Raw genomic sequence first — 20823 nt, forward strand, 5'->3', positions numbered from 1 at the left:
AATATCATGCATAGGTACATCATCTTTTCATGTAATCTTAGGGCATTGGGTCATTCTTTGGTCATTTACTTATGTCAGCATTTCTTAGCTCTAAGGTCTAAAATAGCTAAGCTAAAATCTTGCAGGCCTCAGCCTACAGGCCTTGCGTGTCAACCCTACTCACTTTCACTTAGATACCTAATACATGATTATCCTTCTAACTATTGATCAGTTTTATACTTCTATAATCCTACAATTTAACTCTATTTACCATACAATGATTATATATAACATAACATGTTAGTTCATTATAACATCACACAATAAATGAACAATAAACTAAAATCATTGGCTACACGACTCAGAAACTTAGCAAATTTCTGTTGGAACGCCACAACTGGATTAAGGATTTAGGGGGGAGTTTTGGTGATTGTCTGCAAAGATGAGGAGAGGACAGAGTAGTTAAATAGACATGGGGAGTAATGGACAGGAGACTGGGTAGGAGAAATGGATGAGACTGTTCTTATGTCAAACATCTTTTTATTAACACCACTAACCTAGGTAATAAATCCCATTTATAGGATCTGGATTCTTTTATTTTTCCATGAATGAGCTAGTACGGTTGTTCCTTTATATAGACAACCAATGGCACTGTGAGTAAAACAGGGTCCCTTTTATTGAAGACAGTGTAAAATCAAACAAGTCTATCTGCTTTCCAACAGGAGACAATGACCTAAGTTTCTGAGCATTGGAACAATAGATTAGGTGCAGCTCACAGGATTGCCTATGGTTGGCAGTGTTACCTTCAGTAGGGGAAAGTTACAGCACCCTCTGCACTAACTGAAAGAGACCAGGGTATGTCAAAAAGGTTCCACTCCTTCCCCACTTGAGACTGAAGTCTGGTCTACACTGCAGGGTTAGGTTGAATTTAGCCGCGTTAGGTCGATTTAAAAATGCGTCCACACAACCAACCGCGTTACGTCGACCTAAAGGGCTCTTAAAATAGATTTCTGTACTCCTCCCCGGTGAGGGGAGTAATGCTAAAATTGACTTTGCTGGGTTGAATTTGGGGTAGTGCGTATGCAAATCGATGGTATTGGCCTCCGGGAGCTATCCCAGAGTGCCCCGTTGTGACTGCTCTGATGCACTAGCCAGGTACACAGGAAAAGATCTGGGAATCTTTGAATTTCATTTCCTGTTTGTTTAGCATGGCGAACTCAGCTGCAAAGGTGACCATGCAGTGCCCCCAGAATCGTAGAGCGTAGAATGTTTCTACGCTCCCCCTATCATCTTCGTCTCTGAGGTTATCACAGATTAGAAGTAAAAAAAAACGCAATTGCAATTACATGTTTTCAGAGCTCATGCAGCCCTCCTGCACTGATAGGGCACAGCTTAGTTACTTTATTTCGAAGGGGGGAGGGGGTTGACTTACAGGGAATTAAAATCAAGAAAGGAGGCAGGTTTGCATCAAGGAGAAACACACCCAGCTGTCACACCAAAGCCTGGCCAGTCATGAAACTGGTTTTCAAAGCCTCTCTGATGTGCAGCATGCCATGCTGTGCTCTTCTAATCACCCTGGTGTCTGGTGTAAAACAATTGTCTGCCATTGCTTTCATGGAGGGAGGAGTGACTGATGACATGTACCCAAAACCACCCGCGACAATGTTTTTGCCCCATCAGGCATTGGGAGCGTAACCCAGAATTCCAAAGGGGGGTGGAGACTGTGGGAACTGTGGGATAGCTACCCACAATGCACTGCTCCGTAAGTCGATGCGAGCCACAGGAGTGAGGACGCACTCCACCAACTTAATGCACTTAGTGTGGACATATGCAATTGACTGTATAAAAATCAACTTCTATAAAATCAACCTAATTTCGTAGTGTAGACATACCCTTAATTAAACTGGTTGTTAGCTAGCAAATTCCAACAGAGAATTCACTTGTGCAGAGTCCATGGTGTCTGACCATGAGCCTGTTGTTTCAAAGCTAATTACCCAGCAAATAGTTTGTTGGTCCAAGATTCTGTGCCATCCATTGCTATGGGTGCCAAAAGACCCAAAGAGGGAGAAGTAGGGGCTCATAGACTTTTCCTCTCTAAACCTCCATCTCCATAAGCACCAAGTGGGACAGGCCAGTGATGGCACTTGGGTGCCTTCATATACACACATCCCCCTCCTTCCACATCTGATCCCAAAAAGGTCAGAGGAAAGTGCCTGAAAGATAACTTGTGTAGACAAAAAGGGAAACACCCACCATCTGTCTGGCAGTGTATCATCTGCAGGAGTGCAGCCGTCAAAACAAGTCACGTCATGGTTGTGTCTGGAGCAAGCCATGTGATAAAGGAGGCTAATTTCCCATGAATGGGAGCTGTTCTTCCACATAAAGTCATGAGTTTTACCCTTTGTGGGACCAGGAAAGGTCACCTGCAAACTGCAGTAGAGATGACAATGGATCTGCCACCAGCAACAATACCTTCTTCTACTATAAGCTCTAGTATAATGCCCTGTGTTAGCTTAAGATGCTTGCCCATTACTGGCTGTGACAAAGTGGGACTGTTCTTGATGTGTATTTGAATATTGAGTGGGGAGTATTGGGAAGGTTGCAGAGAAGTTTTGCTGGGACTGCCTTTGGGGAAGGGAGGATACCTGAGCATGTAACATGAGAACCCAGGAGGGGAGTTGGAGGCCAGGGAACACCTCTGCCCAGGAAACTGGACAAAGGACACAAAGGCGGGGGGAGGAGCTGGGGGGAGGCTGAGTGAGTCGGCTGGAGGGAGTTTCAGTTTGGAGCTGGCAGGGAAATGGAGACCAGTTCCCCAGCAGGGCTTGGGCTTCCCAACGATGCCATGGCCTCCCTGGGGCCCCCAGATGGACCTAACTAAAGGGGGTCCTGTTGTCTGTACTGGCGAGACCTGTCTTGGACTGTGTTCCTGTCGTCTAAATAAACCTTCTGTTTTACTGGCTGGCTGAGAGTCATGGTGAATTGCGGGAAGCCAGGGTGCAGGGCCTAGTCTCCCCACACACTCCATGACACTGGCAGCCAAAGGTCTTTCCAGCCCTGCACTGGGTCACTGCAGGAGTCAGGAAAGAAGTTTTCCTCCCATGTGTAGATGACACCTCCAAATTATGAAAGCCCAGGGAGGGAGGGAGCGCGTACAGTGGTACAATGTCTGTTCTTTAGCCTGGCTGCTGGCCTTGTGCATCCTTCGGTACTAAATCTGACAAATTGGTTATGCTTTGGTGCACAGAACAATATGCAGGGGTGAAAGTAACTTAGAGGACTTAGGAGTCCTGAGGGGGCGTGGCCTCAACTGGAAGAGGCGGGGCCTCTCAAGATTTAAAGGCCTGGGACACCAGCTGTGGCTGGGAGCCCCAGGGCCTTTAAATCAACCCAAGGCTTCCAGCTGCAGAGGTGGCTGGGAGCCCCCAGGGCACAGGGGCAAATTAAAGAGCCTGGGGCTCCGGCTGCTGCGGAGCTCTGGACCCTTTAAATCCCCACCGCAACTCCAGCTGCTGGAGCCGTAGGCGGGATTTAAAGGGCTCTGGGCTGCCCACAGCCGGGGGAGCTCTGAGCCCTTTAAATCCAGCCCCAGCCTGGCCGCTGGAGCTATGGGTGGGATTCAAAGGGCTCTGGGCTGACCGCTGCAGCGGGGAGCCCAGAGCCCTTTAAATCCCCACTGCGGAAGCTGGTGTGGTCCAGCACGGCATACTGGCTCTTGCTGGGACGCCGTACCGGACCGGACCAGCTTACTTTCACCTCTGACGATATGATCTAGTGAGTAGAGCATGGAACTGTGCACCGGGACTCCTGTGTTCTTTTACTGGCTGTGCAATTGATGGGTCTCCTGGACAAGTCTCGGCTTTAGTTTACGAGTGTTATAGACTCACAGACTTTAAGGTCAGAAGGGACCATTATGATCATCCAGTCTGATCTCCTGCACAATGCAGGCCACAGAATCTCACCCACCCACTCCTGTACCAAACCCCTAACCTTAGTTCCAAGTCATTTACCAGGGAATCTTCTTCCCACCCCTTTAGAAAAAATATTGACGTTACCAACTGAACAACAGGGGGGTTGGGATGGTGATAGGGAAGCCCTCTGACTTACCCTAGCTTCTTCTGTTGTTAGAGAGGGGGAAGTGACATTTTCCCCTATCCCTGCCCTCTTCATAGACTATCAGGGGGTTAGAAGGGACCTCAGGAAGTCATCTAGTCCAACCCCGTCATAACATTTCTTCCCAGATCTGGACCTTAGCATCCAAAATATGGGTGTTAGCATGAAAACCTCCAATCTTAGTTACCAGCTTGGACCTGGTAATTGCTGCCACCAGCCAGGAATTATACAGTGCCTATCTCACTGTGGTCGCCCCAAAACCTTCCCAGGGGACCCCAAGACCCAGATTCCTTGAGTCTCACCACAAAGGGAAATAACCCACTTCCCTTCTCCCTCTTCCCCTCCAGGCGTTGCCTCCCTGGGTTCCTGGAGAGATATATAGATTCAAGCTCCATGAATCTAAACAAAGGGATTCCACCCTCCCTGCTTCAAGTCCTTGAAACACAAGTACCGAGAGATCTAACATCTCTCCCCCCTCACCCAGAGGGTATGCAAAGTCAGGCTTAGTAAATCTAACACAAAGAGACTTCCCCCCCCCCTTCGTTTCTTAGCCTTAACCAGTGAAAAACACTCAAACAGGTCTTAAAAAGAAAGCTTTATATAAAAAGAAAGAAAAAGGACATAAAATGGTCTCTGTATTAAGGTGACAATATACAGGGTCAATTGCTTAAAGGAAAAAAAATGAATAAACAGCCTTATCCAAAAAGAATACAATTTAACACATTCCAGCAACTACACACATGTAAATACAACAAAACAATATAAACTTATTGTCTTACTATCCTTGTACTTACAACTTGGAAACAGAAGATTAGAAAGCCTGGAGATAGAAAAATCACTCTCAGAGCCGAGAAAAGAACAGACCAAGAACAAAGGACTCACACTCAAAACTTCCCTCCACCCAGATTTGAAAAAGTGTTGTTTCCTGATTGGTCCTCTGGTTGGGTGTTGTTTGTTACCCCTTTCCAGGTGAAAGAGACATTAACCCTTAGCCATCTGTTTATGACAAAACCCCTGCTCAAAGCAGGACCAATCCCCAGCTTTTTGCCCTAAATAGCCCCCTCAAGGACTGAACTCACAACCCTGGGTTTAGCAGGCTATAAAGCACATTTCATGAGAATTAATGTTTGCAAAATAGGCCTTGAGATGAAAGTTTTCCTGTAATGTAAAGACAACAGTTTATTAGCTACTTATCTTTTCCTCCAAGGGGCCTCTGAACTATGCCCCTGCTTTGTTCTACTGCTGCTCTGTAGCAAAAATAAAAAATTTTAAAAAATCAATGCTTATCAAACAGAAACAAGATAAAATATGGATTGCTCAGACAAAGAGCTACCAAAGGGGCATGTTATGACTATATGTGAGTATATGAAAGGTGTAGGCCATAAGGGGAAAGGGGAATTGTTTAGAGTGCTAGGAGGAGGAGAAGGGGTTGCAACCAAGAACAATGAATTGAAACTGGTCAATAGATAGATAGATAGATATAGATGGAAAGTTAAAGGAAAATTAACTTATTAAGAAATGGACCAGTGAGTGTCTTTGGTTATGGTGCTGTTCTGCAGATTCTTCTGCAAAATTCCCTCTCCAGAGCTCCGACAGAGCAGGGAGGGTTCTCAGATGACAAGTGTCCAAATAAAGGAAGCAGTCACGCAACTGAGCCTGGAAGAACAGTTCTTTCACATGATGCAATTTCTCCTGCCGCCTGCTGACTTCTCTGCAGCCTTTGATGGGGGTAGCAGAGTTGCAGCCCAATATGATTCAATTAGGCCCATTGAGTGAGATTTTTAAATTTGATGCCTAGTGGGATTTTCAAAAGCATGTCAGTGCCTAACTCCCATTGATTGCAATGTGAATTAGGCAGCTAGGAGCTTTGAATGTCCCATTATATGGCTATCTACATACCTTTAAAAATCTGCCCCATTTTCCTTTTCCATCCTTTGTATACCAATCAGATGCAGTCATAGAATATCAGGATTGGAAGGGACCTCAGAAGATCATCTAGTCCAACCCCCTGCTCAAAGCAGGACAAATCCCCAGACAGTGTATTTTTTAACCCAAGTTCCCTAAATGGCCCCCGCAAGGATTTGATGCTGCTGAGCGGGCTGGCTCACCTTCCCATCCCCTGCTTCTGCACGAGCTGCCTATCTAATTTCAAATCTCTAAGTGACCTGAATTATTCTGATCCTGTGCATGGTCTCCTGTCTACAGAAACTTAACTGCTGTGTGTTCATTAATTCAAAGCTAAGGCAGGGTTACCACTAGGTGACAACCTGGGATTAAGGGATCTTATTTCTAAAAGCTCCATCCGCTTAACAGAAAGCAGAATGCCAACAATGATCCAGAAAAGTAGGGTAGGTAGGGTTTTTGGGCCAGGGAGCAGGGCTCCACCAGCATGAAGGATAGGGGTGTTTGCATTCTCTAAATGTCATGAGGATAACCCCAAAGGAAACTAACCAGCTTTTCCTGCCTATGATGTTAAAGTTATGTTATCAGCTTTGTGAGAGGCATTGGAAACAGACAGAGGCAATGTTTTCCAAGAGAGGACTTGCAATCGCCACCATCGCTGTCTGCCTCTTGCTCAGTCTGGCTGTAGAGACAAAGAAAGCCTCTCTCTGCTCACAGGGAAGCCTTGTTCTGCATGTACAACCCCAACGCCTACAGAGAGTCAAAAGCCAGAGGGTACCATCATGATCAACTAGTCTGACCTCTTGCATTACACAAGATGGACATGGAGATGCAAACAGAAGCAATGCAGACAGTACCACCCTTAATACCAGTATACACAGGGATGTGATCAGAGAACCGATGTATACATTTCATATAGACATACACAAAGAGTCAATGGACATGCTTTTACATGAACACACATGTATCCACAACACCAACATACACACACAAGAAACCAATACATATGCACACACTTCAGGAGACCCAGACATAAATACAGTACCCATGCATATACACTCAGAGACCCTCTCACACAGAACCTGACTACACACTCACATTTGGATACATGTCCTTGCCTAGTCCTCTTTCTTTGGGCCACTTCCTCTTTTATTTCCTTTCTGCTTCTGTACTTGCCCAGCTGGTCAACACTTTAAAAAAATAGTATTTAAACACCACTCTCTTTTACCCTGGTTCTCAAGGACATGTAGCAAAATGTCTTAGTTTGCCAGCTAATCAAAATAATATTGTATAGAACATGTGGCTGCTTTAACAATACCAGCTTAGCACTTCCTTAGATCTCTTCAGGGATGGGTTCTGGCTGCTAGTTTTAAATTAAATTAATGGAAGGAGGGTTTATTAAAATATGGACAGATCTTCCGAATTTGGGCCTCCATCTTCCAAAGGTCTGGCAGGGACTGAGAATGCTGCTGTCTGTATATGGTAAGTCTACACTGAAGAAAAAAAAACCCACAGAAGCGAGTTGTCAAGCCTAGGACAACTGACTCCGGTTTGCTCTTTGAGGCTAAAAATTGCAGCATAGTCATTCCCATGCTCAGACTGCAGCTGGGCTCTGAGACCCAGCCCACTCACTGGCTTTCAGATCCCAGCCCCAGTAAAGTGCAAGTCTACACTGCTCTTTTTAGCCTTGTAACATGAGCCCTAGGAGCCCAAGTCAGTTAACCTGGTGTGGCAGAGTGCTGAGACCTGACAGGTGGGCTTGCCCTCTGATCAGGGTAGCCTCAATTAGTTCCCCCAGTGAGGGCTGATTGAATAATTAGGTAATCAGAAGGAGAGGATGGGGAGGTAATAAACTAATTAATCCTCAGCTGGCTAACCTGATAAATACCAGGAAGGCAGCATTTTGGGGGAGGACAGGGCTAGCTGACTCTAGAATGGAAAAGCTTCCCTAGGGAGATCTTTTTTCCACCTGGGCCCTAGTAAAGAGGGGGTGAAAGATGCATGGATGTAAAACTGTGATGTTGCATTATACTGGTGGTGGTAGAAGGGTTTGGAATAAAATACAAACTGAACTCTAAAAGAAAGTGTGTCTGAGCAGTCTCTGAGGTATCTAAGAACAGGGACAGAGCATTGCCTGCTCAAACCCAGGCTCTGAGACTCGGGGTTGTTTTGGAGGGTTTTTTATTGTTGTGTAGACATACTCATGGGCCAGTATTTTGCATTACAGTTCTTCAGGCCCAAAATACACCAGGTCAGTTGGGCTGGATCCAAAGGTTGTTGAAGCAGATGAAGACTCCTATTGACTTGGGTTCTGGCCATTATGCGTTGGGGGGGGAATCTCCTTCCTCGGTTCCCACAGCAGGCTATCAGCTTGCACTGTAAAGCCTAGGCTACGGAATAACCACTGGGCATGTACCAATGCTACTAAGCACCCTCTAAACACTAACAGGTTCTTCTCAGCTTCCACTCTATCCTTACTGTTTATCCCACACACCCAAAACACTATCGTCTACAGCAGCATTAATTCACAGGGTCACTTCTGAATGGGAAAGTTCCTGGAATCTTGTATTCAGCCAGCGAGCTTCAGTGCCAAACAGAACATTTGACCAAAAAAAATGGAAGGAGTTCAGAGAAGAGCTCCAGAAATGATCAGGAAAGTTGAATGAGGAAAGATTTAGAAAGTTAGGAAGTTATGACTTGTCTAAACGACAGCTAAATGGTGGGGAAACATGGCAAATGTCTATAGCTACTGGAAGGGTATAAACACTCTAGAGGGAAATGTATTCTGCACAATGGTCTACAGAGCTCTTTTTCAGCCCTCCCAAGGAAGATAGAAGAGCAAGCAAATATAATTTGATGTATTTTATATGTGGTACTTAAAATGATGTCAATATACAAATAAATGGCGTTGCCCTTGACTTTGGTGTCGCAAAAGGTATAGTGGTGTATAAAAAGATAAGGCAAAAGCAATGACTGTTATTCAGCCTCCCTGAAATTCTGTGGGTGTGTTAATCATTGTGATCTCTACGGGGCCTTTTAGTAGCCTTGTTCATCTTTTTTCCTTCTTTTGTCAACAATGCCTCCAAAGCAGCAGGTGTGGCACTTCATAAAGATGCCAATTAGCTGTGAATTCTAAAGTCACAAAGTCAGCTCTGGCATACACACCACCAGGTAATTGAAAAGGTTTCCACTTATCTCCATCATCAGGTCACCAGATCACGGAAAAATCAGTGACTCATTTGTTATTGCAAACATAGGCAGTAAACAACTTCAAGGGATGCTTAGAGCTTCCTGCCCCAGCTTTCTATATAGGGGAAGTACCTAGTACGTTCCAGGCAGGCAAAGAAATCCAGTTCAGGATTTTGTCTTCCCAGGGGCTCTAACCAGACCGGATTTCATGAAGACTTAAAAAAATCCAGTCCAACTTCCTCTACTATTTATGTCAAATGGATGAACTGACAGAGGGAATTCCCTTTCAGCGTCTGACATGAGAGCATGACTTGCTCACTGGGATTTTTCACCAGCCACATGCAAATCCTGCACTGGATTTTAATGCCTCTTGGGAAGTGGATGGGGTTAGCTAGTGCCCCTGGGAAGAGAAGCTCCAAGGAATGTAGGAGTTGCCATATCAGATCATACTTCCACATCTCCTTCCATCCCGAGGCAGATTTTCATTTTTTCCTTTAAAACAGAAATAGCAACAAAAGCAAATTGAACAAATCTTGCCTTGTCTTTCCTGGAAATCACAATTGTAAACGGCACCATCACCATGTCTTGCTCTCAAGGGTTGGTAGTGGAATGACATCCGGCCACCAAAACTGTGATACTGATGTTAAAACATAAGAACCTTTTGCTTTTGTCCTGATAGGGATAAAGTGCTGAGACCAGGACTGGATGTAAGATGCACAAATTCATAGAATTTAAGGCCAGAAGGTACCATTAGATCACTTAGTCTGACAGCCTATATAACACAGGCTACAGAGTTTCACCCAGTTACACTGTATTGAGCCCAACAACTTATGTTTGGCTAAACATCTTCCAGAAAGGCATCTGGTCTTGATTTGAAGACTTTCAAGAGATGGAGAATCCACCACTTCCCTTGAGAGTTTGTTCCAAATTTGTCTTATTTCTCATTTCAATGTGTCTGGCTTCTGCTTCCAGCCATGGGTTCTTATTCTTTCCTTCTCTGCTAAATAAGGGTCAAACCACTTAGGCAGCTACCGAGGGCGCTGACTTTTTAGGGGTAGCTCCAGCCCACAACCTTCCTCCCCATCCAGGGCAGCTTTTGTGGGAGTGGGAAAGTGTTCTCCTTTAGGGATGATCCCAGCACTATGTCTACACTGCACCGAAAGCATTGAAATGCCTAGCTCCAATCCTGGCCTAGCCGGTCAGGTGGAATAATTGCCATGAGAGCAACATTTCATACCGTTCAGATGAGTGACACAAACTCCAAAGTAAAAGTCAACTTTATTCTCATATAAAGTAAGAAAATGAACAGTCTATTTAAGCATATCATTTGGTCAGATGTTATCAAGACATAATCCCACACGGTGAGCATGCTCTGACCACCATGTTTTAAACCTGGCATCCCAGAAGATCACAATTCTACTGGGCTTTTGTTACAGAGCATAGATGTCAGGGGTACTTGGGGTTGATGGCGGGGGGGGGGGGGAAATATGCAGTTCATTAATTCACATTTGGTTTTAATATGGACATCTGGATGACCCAGGTCATTGAATTAGCTGCTTTCAGCCTTCCATTTTCCAGCACATCAGATAGGTTTGTAAAGGGAAAACTTGTTAAACGATCTTTATTGTCAATGCACAAAAGTGGCATCAGACAGAGTCAAAAGGTGTTTGTGCGTGATGCAGGAGCCCTGCGGATGTTTGGAAAGTAGGCACTTCTGAATATATCTGAGCAGCTCTGAAGGCATTTGTGCATGGGACATCAGATTTTCTCACGAGCACCAAGTGAACTTTTGCTGCTTCCCACATCTAAATCTCTTTCAGATCATTTGGAGATTTCACCAACTTCCCCTTCCCCTAGTACTCAAATTTTCTTTTTGATGATTCAGGAAAATTTGGTCTCATGCTTGTCAGGGAGGGGCCTGAACCTAGACCCAACATCTACACCCCCCCAAAATGTTGTGAGAGTTCAGTTCATCATTAGGATCTGAATCCAGGTTCTGCTGCAGTAGGGTCTTCGTTAATAGTAATATAATATAATGGTTGGTTGCTGTCAGAACTACACAAGCAAGAAGAGAGACTTGAGGCCTGATCCAAAACCCACTCACATCAAAGCAAAGATTGAGCTCAAAGAACTTTGGTTCATGACCTTGACAGATTAAGGCAATTTACCCTTAGTCCATTTAGACTGGATGCAACAAAACAAAACAGCTTTACAGCCTTTTCCTCCTGGGCCAGAGGTAGATCCAGCTGTTAAATTTTAAGATTCTGGTTCCAGTTGGCTTTTCTTTCTTTAAACAGCAGCTGAATCTTGATTCAAACTTTGCAGCTGTCCTCCATCAAAGGCCATCCCAAACCTCTGATCCAAACACACACACCCCAAATCTTGGAGATAGTCCAATCAAGTTCCAAAATTTAGTGGATCAGGCCCCTCTCTAATTATTAGGTATTCAAATATTGTTTCTCAACATGGGACTGGGGGGATTCTATGCCCCAATACTGGAAACATAGAGAAGGGATGTTATTTTTTTTGGTGAGTGTGAGGGATGAGGCCACTTGCCAACAGAAGAAAGAAAGAAAAAAAGAAAGAGAGAAAGAAAGAGAAACTTAATTGTGGCTTCACTCTAACCCACCATATCCTTTTTTCTCCCAACATGTCACAGTGATAGGTCGACAAACTTGTGAGTTCTAAAGTAAACATGATGACCAAAGTTCTCTCTTCTGGAGGCAGTTAGATACAAGATTGTGAGGAATCTCCCCACTTCAAGGCAATGCCTTCTGGCCATGACCAGTATCCACTGGGAAAGTAGGAGACCCACTGTCTGAACCACTGATTTTTTTTAACACCTTAATGGATTCCTGTAAAGTATATAAAATTCTTTTAAAATTGTTTAATGTCTGCAAGGGGAATCATCTGAGTAATTACTGTATGCTTGAGGAGATACACTGGGTTTCGTTTCTTTTCTTTTCCCTCTGTTATTCAACACAATAAACAGATGCCCAAATCCCTCGTGGTGCTGCTGAGCCCTCGCTAATTGCTCTAGATCACAGCCCAGTTGGCTCTTGTTCTGCAGAATTGTGCATAGAGCTCAAGCCTTCCTTGCTCCTGTTTTATTCTGAACACGCAGGTCTGGGTCTCCTGAAATCGTCTCTTTGATTTCTAAAGAGAAAAACTAATTTGGTTGTTATTGTTGTTAACTAAAAGCCTCTTCAGCCTTTGTGTGTCTGTGGAGCTGATTGAATACCCATGAAACTCATCAGGGGTCTTTCCACAAACTTCCCCAGGGGTTCTACATTTCCTGGGGTTGGGGCAGGAGGGAGCGGTTTTTCAGTCACACCACAGTGCTAATGGTGGAGGACTCTTCTGACCTCCTCTGCTTGCTGGGCAAGGACTTCAGGTACTCAAGGTGCCGACGGGCATCTTCTTGGTTCTGCCGGACATAATAGACCAGGTAGGAGATCACCATGGCGAACCAGCCGAACATGGTGACCAGCATGGCTATGTCCGTGGTCTTTTTGTAAACGCTGCAGAAGTCCATGTCTGTGACCACTTGCAGGAAGGGCTTGCCAACATGCTCCTCCTTAGCAGAGGAGTCGCAGACGATGCTCCCAGAGGACCCAGCAACCAGGTCCACTGTCCTGATCAGCTCCTGGAGCCTGCAGTCGCACAGCCAAGGGTTGCTGGAGAGATTGACCTTGGCCTTCAGATTGCTAAAGACATCCGTATTGACTGACACCAGCTTGTTTGAGGACAAATCCAGGGAATGCAAGTGCTCCGACAAGCCCCGGAAAGCCCCACTCTCAATCCTGACGATGGCATTGTGAGACAGATCCAGCTCCAGCAGAACTGGCAAGTTCCGAAAGGCGTCAACGGGGAGGAAGGCAATCTGGTTGAAATCCAGGTAGAGTTTGTTAGTGTCGTTGGGTATGTCCTTAGGGACCTCTGTGAGCTGAGCGTTGCTGCACCGGAAGGTTTTGTAACCGCCCTCTTCTGCGTGGTAGCAGCCCTTGGAAAAGGTAGTGGCCGAATGGAAACAAAAGGTCATCAGAACAAAGCTCTGGAGAAGCAGCCACATGGTAACCGAGTGGCGGAGGAACCAGTCTACTAGAGGCATGGTGGGGTGTCTGCATAATCATGTGGCCACTTGCTTATCAGCTGTCTCTCTTTCTCAAGCAGGCCGCCGGATTCATCGTATCTGAGTAAGAGATAGCAAGGGGAAGATATAAAACATGCTAGACAGGGAGAAACAGTGTGGCGTTTATGTGATCCCAGTCCTTTATTCTCTCCATCTGGTGTCTCATAACAGCACCCACCGCTGTAATACCCAACCACCCCTTCCTGTTACACAACAGATGAATTATGGCTTCCGACATGGAGATCTGTCCTGGACACATCAGAAGTATCCAGGCCCAGAACTCAAGCCACTGAAAAAGTAGCATGTGCATGTATTGTAGGGCAATGGCTCTCAAACCTGGCTCTGTGGTCAGCATTTCCAAGCACTTTACCTGAATAACAGCCACACCCAGCAACTTCTGTCTGAAGATCTCAGATAGCATCACAAAAGGAAGCCAGGTATCAACATCCCCATCTCACAGAAGCACAGAGAAGTGACACAATTTGCCCAAGATCATATTTATTATTATTTGTGTGTATTACCGTGGTGCTGAGCAGCCTCAGTCACTGGTCCAGACCCCGTTGTACTAGGCATTGTACAAACATACAGCAAAAAGACAGTCCTGGCCCACAAAAGGCAGATTAGTGACAGAGCTGAGTCTAGAAGCTAAGGTCTTCTTGCTCTCCTAGTCCCATGCACTATCCAGAGAACTGGGACATCCTAACAGGTTGCTGTGGAAATGACAGTGATGCTGGGAGCAGAGAGAGGCAGGAGAATCAGGGCTGTTCACCTCCCTTCCTGGCCCTAGGAAGAGCACCAGTTATGGCCAAAAAATGGGTATTTCATTTCTCATTTCCATAATATGGATGAAGGCTCGGCATCATTGCCCAGGGCATGCCCAGTGTCTGCTCCCCCAGCACACCCCCTGCTGAGTCTAGTGAACCTACATGTATCGTGCTTTGCACTGCACTGCATGATGACTGAATGCATATGCTCATAGGGGCACAACTTGTGGAACTCCTTGCCTGAGGAGGTTGTGAGGGCTAGGACTATAACAGGGTTTAAAAGAGAACTGGATAAATTCATGGAGGTTAAGTCCATTAATGGCTATTAGCCAGGATGGGTAAGGAATGGTGTCCCTAGCCTCTGTTTGTCAGAGGATGGAGATGGATGGCAGGAGAGAGATCACTTGATCATTGCCTGTTAGGTTCACTTCCTCTGGGGCACCTGGCATTGGCCACTGTCTGTAGACAGGATACTGGGCTGGATGGATCTTTGGTCTGACCCAGTACGGCCATTCTTATGTTTTTAGGATGCTTCCCATTGAAATCAGTGGCAAAACTTCACCAAAATAGAGTTAGCCTCCTGCTCAGTGGATGCACATCTCCTCTTCGCAAGCTGCCTGTGCTACAAAGAATTTATAGGATTAAGCCTGAAGCAAAGATGGAGTAAAATCCTGACCCCACTGAAATCCATGTGAGTTTTACCATTGGCGTCAGTGGGAGGCAGGATTTCACCCTGGGACTCCAGGTGGGGAATAAGCAGCGGCGGCAAAATCCTGTGTTCAGGCAATCATTCTCTTAATAGAGACAACAAGGGGAGCAGAATGCAGAAATACTTGAGACAGAAGCAAAATTGGCCCCCAGAGTTGTCCAGGATTTGTCTGTTGCTCTTTAATTATGTGGTCTCTTACAAATTGATTTGGGGGTACAAAGATTCATCTACAGGGCTGCCATCACCCTGCTGTGGAAACTTGCAGTTGACCTTTCTGAGGTTTTTAATGCCAACAAACTCAAACAAGCAATTTCCATTCATCTCTCCAGAAAGATGCAAGCATAAGCAAATACTTTGGTGGGTGCATTTGCTTTTGATCCTGGTCCTAGCAAAAGTTAGCTTCCAGATTACCACTGGCCCCAACCCAGCTGGTTCACACACTGAGAAGGCTGGCTTTTGGCCAATACATCCCGTTGTGTCACCAAGTTTGGGTGGCCCCCACAAAGTGCTGTAATCGCATTCTCCATCCAGCTCTTTATTCCAGAAGGGAAGAACGTCAGCAAGAGAGAAACAAAAACAGAAAAAGGAAACTTGCTTGAGCAGAGCTTGCAAATATGTTCCCAGAGTGGATACAGCAGATAAGGGTCTCCCTGTGAAATCTACCAGCCTCCACGCTGCACAGAAAAAGCCCTCATATTTTTGAGCCTGACAGCAACTTCGATATCATACCAGCACTAACAATCCAAACGAGACACAGAAACTGTTGCCTGATTCAGCCCACGATTAAAGGAACATACATGAAAGGGTGCCCACATAGTCACTGAATTTAAAAACTGGGTGGGGTCCCCCAGGAATGGTTCAAATGGGGCAAGGGGTGAGGCATGCTTTAAAAAGCTGATGTGGGCTGCCTGGTGAGTTGATCTCTTCCAGATACAGGCCCTTCAAGATCTGTGCCCTTCTGCTCCCACAGCTGGCTGCCTTTTACAGGGGTTTTGCTAAAAATTACAGCAGTAGAATGGCAAGAGGAAACCTGATCTGCAAAAACAAGTAGACAAAAGTAATGAGGTAGGACTAAGTATTATCTAGACATGATGAGTTCACCAGCTCAGTAATGGGGCCACCTGTGGAAGTTTGCAGTCTCTCTGCCTGGACTTCTCCAGTTCTGAGGATGACTAGTCTCCAGGGCTGTCAACCCAGCTTTAAACTCCTATGAAATGTACATTTCTAGAGTAGCTTATCACAAGGAATCTCAAAGTAGGCGACAGACATTCAGCACTTGCATTCACCTATATGCTACTTCATTGTTTTTTGCTTGCATGGTGTTTTTTTTTTTTTTTTTTTTTTTTTTTTTTTAGCAATGATCAATGAAACGTTCATCCCAGTTTTAATTCCTGCAACCTTAAAGGAAACAGCACTATGTGGATGTACAATTCCTCCTCATTGCAAAGATGGTGATTAATAATCAACTGGCAATGCGTAGGTATCTTCCATCCACACCCCACACCAGTTCTGAGCTTATACATTTAAATGTGAATCTGAAACCTGCATGTTGATAATCATCCCCCACGGACAGGCTGTTTGGTTGGGTTTGGGTTTCCCAAAGCCTGTCTCAGGCTGCAGTGCCGCTTTACGGGGCTCCTGCTGGGAAACCTCTGTAAAATGGCAGCTTCCCTGAAGAAAGGCACCAGCACTATTTGCAGTGACGGAGGCCACGAAGCAGCAGCAGGGGTTTTTAAATACCAGTATTGAAAATCTCATCTCTTGACATATTAGTTCTTACTTAGCCAGTTGCTATTTAATTGTCTCTGATGATATGACTGCAGCTCCCTCTTCTCTGGGACTGGCCAAACAACCTGGCAACAGCATCTGAGAGCCGTCTTTGGCCCTCATTACCATGGTATCTCAGCACCTCACAATCTTTCATGTATTTAGTCTCAACACATCCCTGTGAGGCAGGGCAGGGCTATTATCTGCATTCTGCAGAGGAAGAATAGAGGCCAAGAGAAGCTAAGTGACTTTCCAAGGTCACACAGAAAGTCTGTGGCAGAGCATGCAGATTTTCAAAATCCTAGGCTGACATCTGAATCACTGCACCATCCTTCCTCTCTAACTTTGGCCCTAGGTTTGCATGGGACAGAAGCATTCAGCATCATTCAAGTGGTCAGAGGACCATTGACAGGCTCAGAAGGGGACACATCCAGCCTTCTTTGGTAGAAGAAGGGGATACCACACAGTGGGATATTTTAGCTGGGGAATGTGAAGTGAATATGGAAAATAGAGGAGATCTGGTAACCCCAAACACTGACTGTCTTGTGTTGGTGATGAGCCCTTTATCTCCTGATACCTGCAGCCAGACAGAGTGCAGAGACCAAACAAGAAATATATTCCAGAGAGTTGCAAAGTGTATCGCTGCACATCCAGCAGCAGTGAGGTGCACCTGTGAATTATTCCTGAAATCCCCAATCTGTCCAGTGTGTTCAAATGAAGCCAACCCCCTCCCCGACCTCTTGTGAGCCGCGAAAACAGGCAGAAAGGGGTAGTGCAATAGACACGCTGCATCCCTTTTGCATTAACCCTTCTCTGGCTGAGAGAAAGAAAGAAAGAGAAAGAAAGAAAGAAAGAAAATATTATATAATGTAAAACAAATATAACTGCAATACCTGCTGCCTTAATATTCCACTGCCTTTCAGGAAGAAAATTGCTTTTCTGCAGCCACCCGGTGATATTCAGTGGAAATCACCTTGCAGATCAGAAAATCTTCTGCAGGAGAAGTGGAACAATACTCCCCTATGTGTTTTATCAGGCAGTTTGCTCTTGAATTTCCTGAGATGAACCAGGGAAGTTGTGTCCTCCGCCCCCATCTCCCGCCTTTCAAGGAAACAGATCTTTGCCAGCAGACAGTCCCCCTAACAGGAGAGAGAAAGAAACTGTCCCACTATTCTCATATGATCAGCAGTATTTATTACTCCTTAGATGTGCATGGAACAGAAAGTCGAGGCTCCTCCAGGGACTTACCACGTGAAGTTAGACCGAAAACACAACGGCAGCGCAGGGAGCATGGCTGGGGGAGTGGGGAGCATCGATGGACTATACAGCTGACGGGGACAGCACCCTGACAAGGCACAGTTTGCTCTGAAGACAGAGACAGAAAGACTGCACATTCTCTTGGGCAGGGATTGTGTTTCTGTCCTGAGAGTGTCCAGCATACGCATGGGTGCCGGAATAAATCACAACAGCTCTGTGATCTGGGGGGTTTCCAACCTTTCGAATAAACGACAAGAAGAAAAATTTCTCTCTCATCTTTCCCGACTATTCAAGCCCTCTAGCTCGGGAAAGACGGTGCCATTTTCCCCATCACCAGAAGGAGGCGTCAGATCTGCTCCGGACCTAATACAGTGGTGGAGTCTTGGAGCTCTGGGGAAAAGAAACCCTGACAATGTATGGAGGGGATCCCCCCCCCCAGTGAAAGTTAGGGCAGAAGAGGAAGACCTCTCCCTGTTTGCAGTGAGGAGAAAGCAAATCCGCCAGCAGGTTAACCGGGGATAGATTTAAAACTGCACCTCCTGGGGTCTGATGTACATACAACACTCAACTCCCCTGTCTTGGGTAAGCTCAGATTTCATCTGATTTCTGAGACTCAGAGAGCAGCTGATAGAAACTTAACGCACACAACTTCTTGCCTCCCCCGAGTCCAGCTATTTGTTTGCATCAATCAGCAGACTCCCTCCCCCCCCCCGTTTCCTTCTCTTTTTTTACCTTTCGCTTTTGATTTGAAACATGCTTTCCCCTGCCCCTCCCCACCCCTCCCGCCGCCTCTCCTTTTCAAAGCCATTCCGAGAAGGTCAAAGCAGCCAAGCAGGTTTCTACCTAATTCTTTGGTTTTACCTTTGATATGAGCACGTGAAATGAGATCTTTAGAGGTTCTGCCGGATGACTGATCACACGGCCGGATTCTGATCAGTATAAATAGGAAGTTAGTGAAGTCACTCCAGATTTACACCTGTGCAACCCAGAGCAGAATTTGGCCGTCTCGCTTCTTTCCTGAACCGATCTGATGTTGTCTCATTTCTTCTCGCTTTGAGCATGTTTGAGGCAACCCCCGAGCCTCATCTCTTACCTTATTGCATTAACCGCATTAAGTGAAATTAACTCACCTTTCGTCAGTTGCATCTTTCTGCATCTACTCAAAGTCCTGGAACTGGAGAGGAAAAAGGGACAGAAACAGAAAGAAACCAGCTACGATTTCGACAAAAGCAGGCATCACAGCAGCTCCTGTTGTCACGGTACCCCTCCTGGAAGCAGGCTGCAGGCTGGGGGATCCTGATCGCTGGAAATAGGTCTCAATTCCAGCGTATGAGGAGGGGGTGGGGGCTGCAAGGTGCAGCCAGATGTGCAAAGAAAGAGGAGCGATAACAAATAACCCTTTCGGCTCAGCACCGTTGTATAAAGAAATCGCAGGCAAAGAAAAGCTACAGATGCTAGAGGGAAGGAAGCGGGTGCCCAGATGCTGGGGGTGTGCGTATCTGAGACTCTGTATGTGTGTGAGAGAGAAAAAGCAGTGGATTTTTCCTCGCCAGAGAATGATAGCCGTCCTCAGGGGATTGAAAACTCCGCCTGGAGAGAGAGAGAGAGTCTCCATGCAACCAGGGGGGAAAGCCCATTAGTTTTGGGAGAAGCAAAGCACTCAGACAGTAGCTGCAAGGTTCATTTTAGCAGAATCAACTCAACACCCCCTTTCTCGGAGATCTGCCCAGATATCTGGCCCCTGTATACTGGCAAATGGATTAGATGGAGATTTTAGCTACCTCTCCTTGAATGATGGGAGGCAGAGATAGCAGAGGGTTAGGCAGGTTAAACATTTCTTTAAAAAAAGAAAAAGATCTGTAAGAAGAGCAATCCAGAGTAACCCTGAGGATCAGAGTTGTTGTTGTAGGGTGCAGAGAACAGCCTTTGTCTGCTTCCTTTTTTCCCATTCAGCTATGGAGATCTGCTTTCAACCTTTTCTAAAGTGGGGAAGTCAGAAAAGACCCAAGATGGATGGTGGATTTAACTGGCTTCATATCAGTGTTGATATAGCTGCTCTTAGAATAAAGAAAGAAAAGTTTCCCTACCGATAATCTATATTTAGGTTTACCATATCAGTAAGTGTGGATGCTTTTACTGGTAGTTTATTTCACCACCGCTGAATGAAACAAGCTATATTGGGAAAAGCACAGTATTGCTGGTATAACTGCATCCACATTTGGAGCACACACCCGGACTGCTCACACCTCTTTAATACCCTTGACTGACATAGCTACGGTGGCAGAAATCTATAGTGTAGGGTAGACATAGCCTTAGATTCATATCATCTATCTTTGGGGGCAGCAGGGACTGTCTTCTTGTTCTGTGTTTGTTCAGCACCCAGCACCACAGGGTCCTGGTCTGTGACTGGGGCTCCTGGCCACTCTTGCAATATAAATAATTAAAATAATATTGGTATTTTATTCCTTCAAGGCCAGGACTTTATTTTCAGGGGTTTCAGTTCAACATTCCTTCCTTGCTTTAGAGGCCCTTCAAGGACTCACTCCATCCCATCTCATGAAACTTGTATCTCTCGGTTTTCCACCTCGTTCCCTCATCTCACCATTATTTATTATTTATTAGTTGGGTTATGGTAGCACCTAGAGGACCTGTAGGCCGGGCACTGCAGAGACACACAGTGAGAGACGGTCCCTGCCCTACATAATAATACCTAGCTCTTATGCAGCACTTTTCATCCATAGATCTCCAAGCACTTTGCAAAGGAGGTCAGTGTCATTATCACTATTTTAGAGATGGGGAAACTGAGGCACAGAGCAGGGAAATGACTTGTTCAAGGTCACCCTGCAGGCCAGTGGCAGAGCTGGGAGTCTCCTGAGTCCCAGGTAATCTGTGTCCCGGCCTAGTGCTCTGTCCACACAAGTCTTACAAAGGGTGGGAGAAAAGAAATATTATTTTATTGTAATATTGTACAGATAAGGAACTCGGGCTCAGAATGACTGACTTCATTCTCA

The 20823-nt window shown here is 45.7% G+C and overlaps 1 protein-coding gene across 2 annotated transcripts; it reads right to left on the reverse strand.

Annotated features, from left to right (window-relative positions):
• Nucleotides 1-11814: 11814 nt before the first annotated feature.
• LRRC3C (leucine rich repeat containing 3C) lies at nt 11815-19310 on the reverse strand. 2 transcript variants are annotated; one of them, XM_050935303.1, is made up of 3 exons: nt 18943-19310; nt 17449-17694; nt 11815-13375 (listed from the first exon to the last, which is right to left on the reverse strand). In XM_050935303.1, the coding sequence occupies exon 3, from the start codon at nt 13292-13294 to the stop codon at nt 12512-12514; it is 783 nt and encodes a 260-aa protein (XP_050791260.1). In that variant the 5' UTR covers nt 13295-13375; nt 17449-17694; nt 18943-19310; the 3' UTR covers nt 11815-12511. The 2 variants fall into 2 exon arrangements, with proteins under 2 accessions (XP_050791260.1, XP_050791261.1); XM_050935304.1 differs by lacking the exon at nt 17449-17694.
• Between the last annotated feature and the right edge of the window lie 1513 nt (nt 19311-20823).

This window comes from Gopherus flavomarginatus, chromosome 25 (genome assembly GCF_025201925.1).
Source record: "Gopherus flavomarginatus isolate rGopFla2 chromosome 25, rGopFla2.mat.asm, whole genome shotgun sequence".
Lineage (NCBI taxonomy): Eukaryota > Metazoa > Chordata > Testudines > Testudinidae > Gopherus > Gopherus flavomarginatus.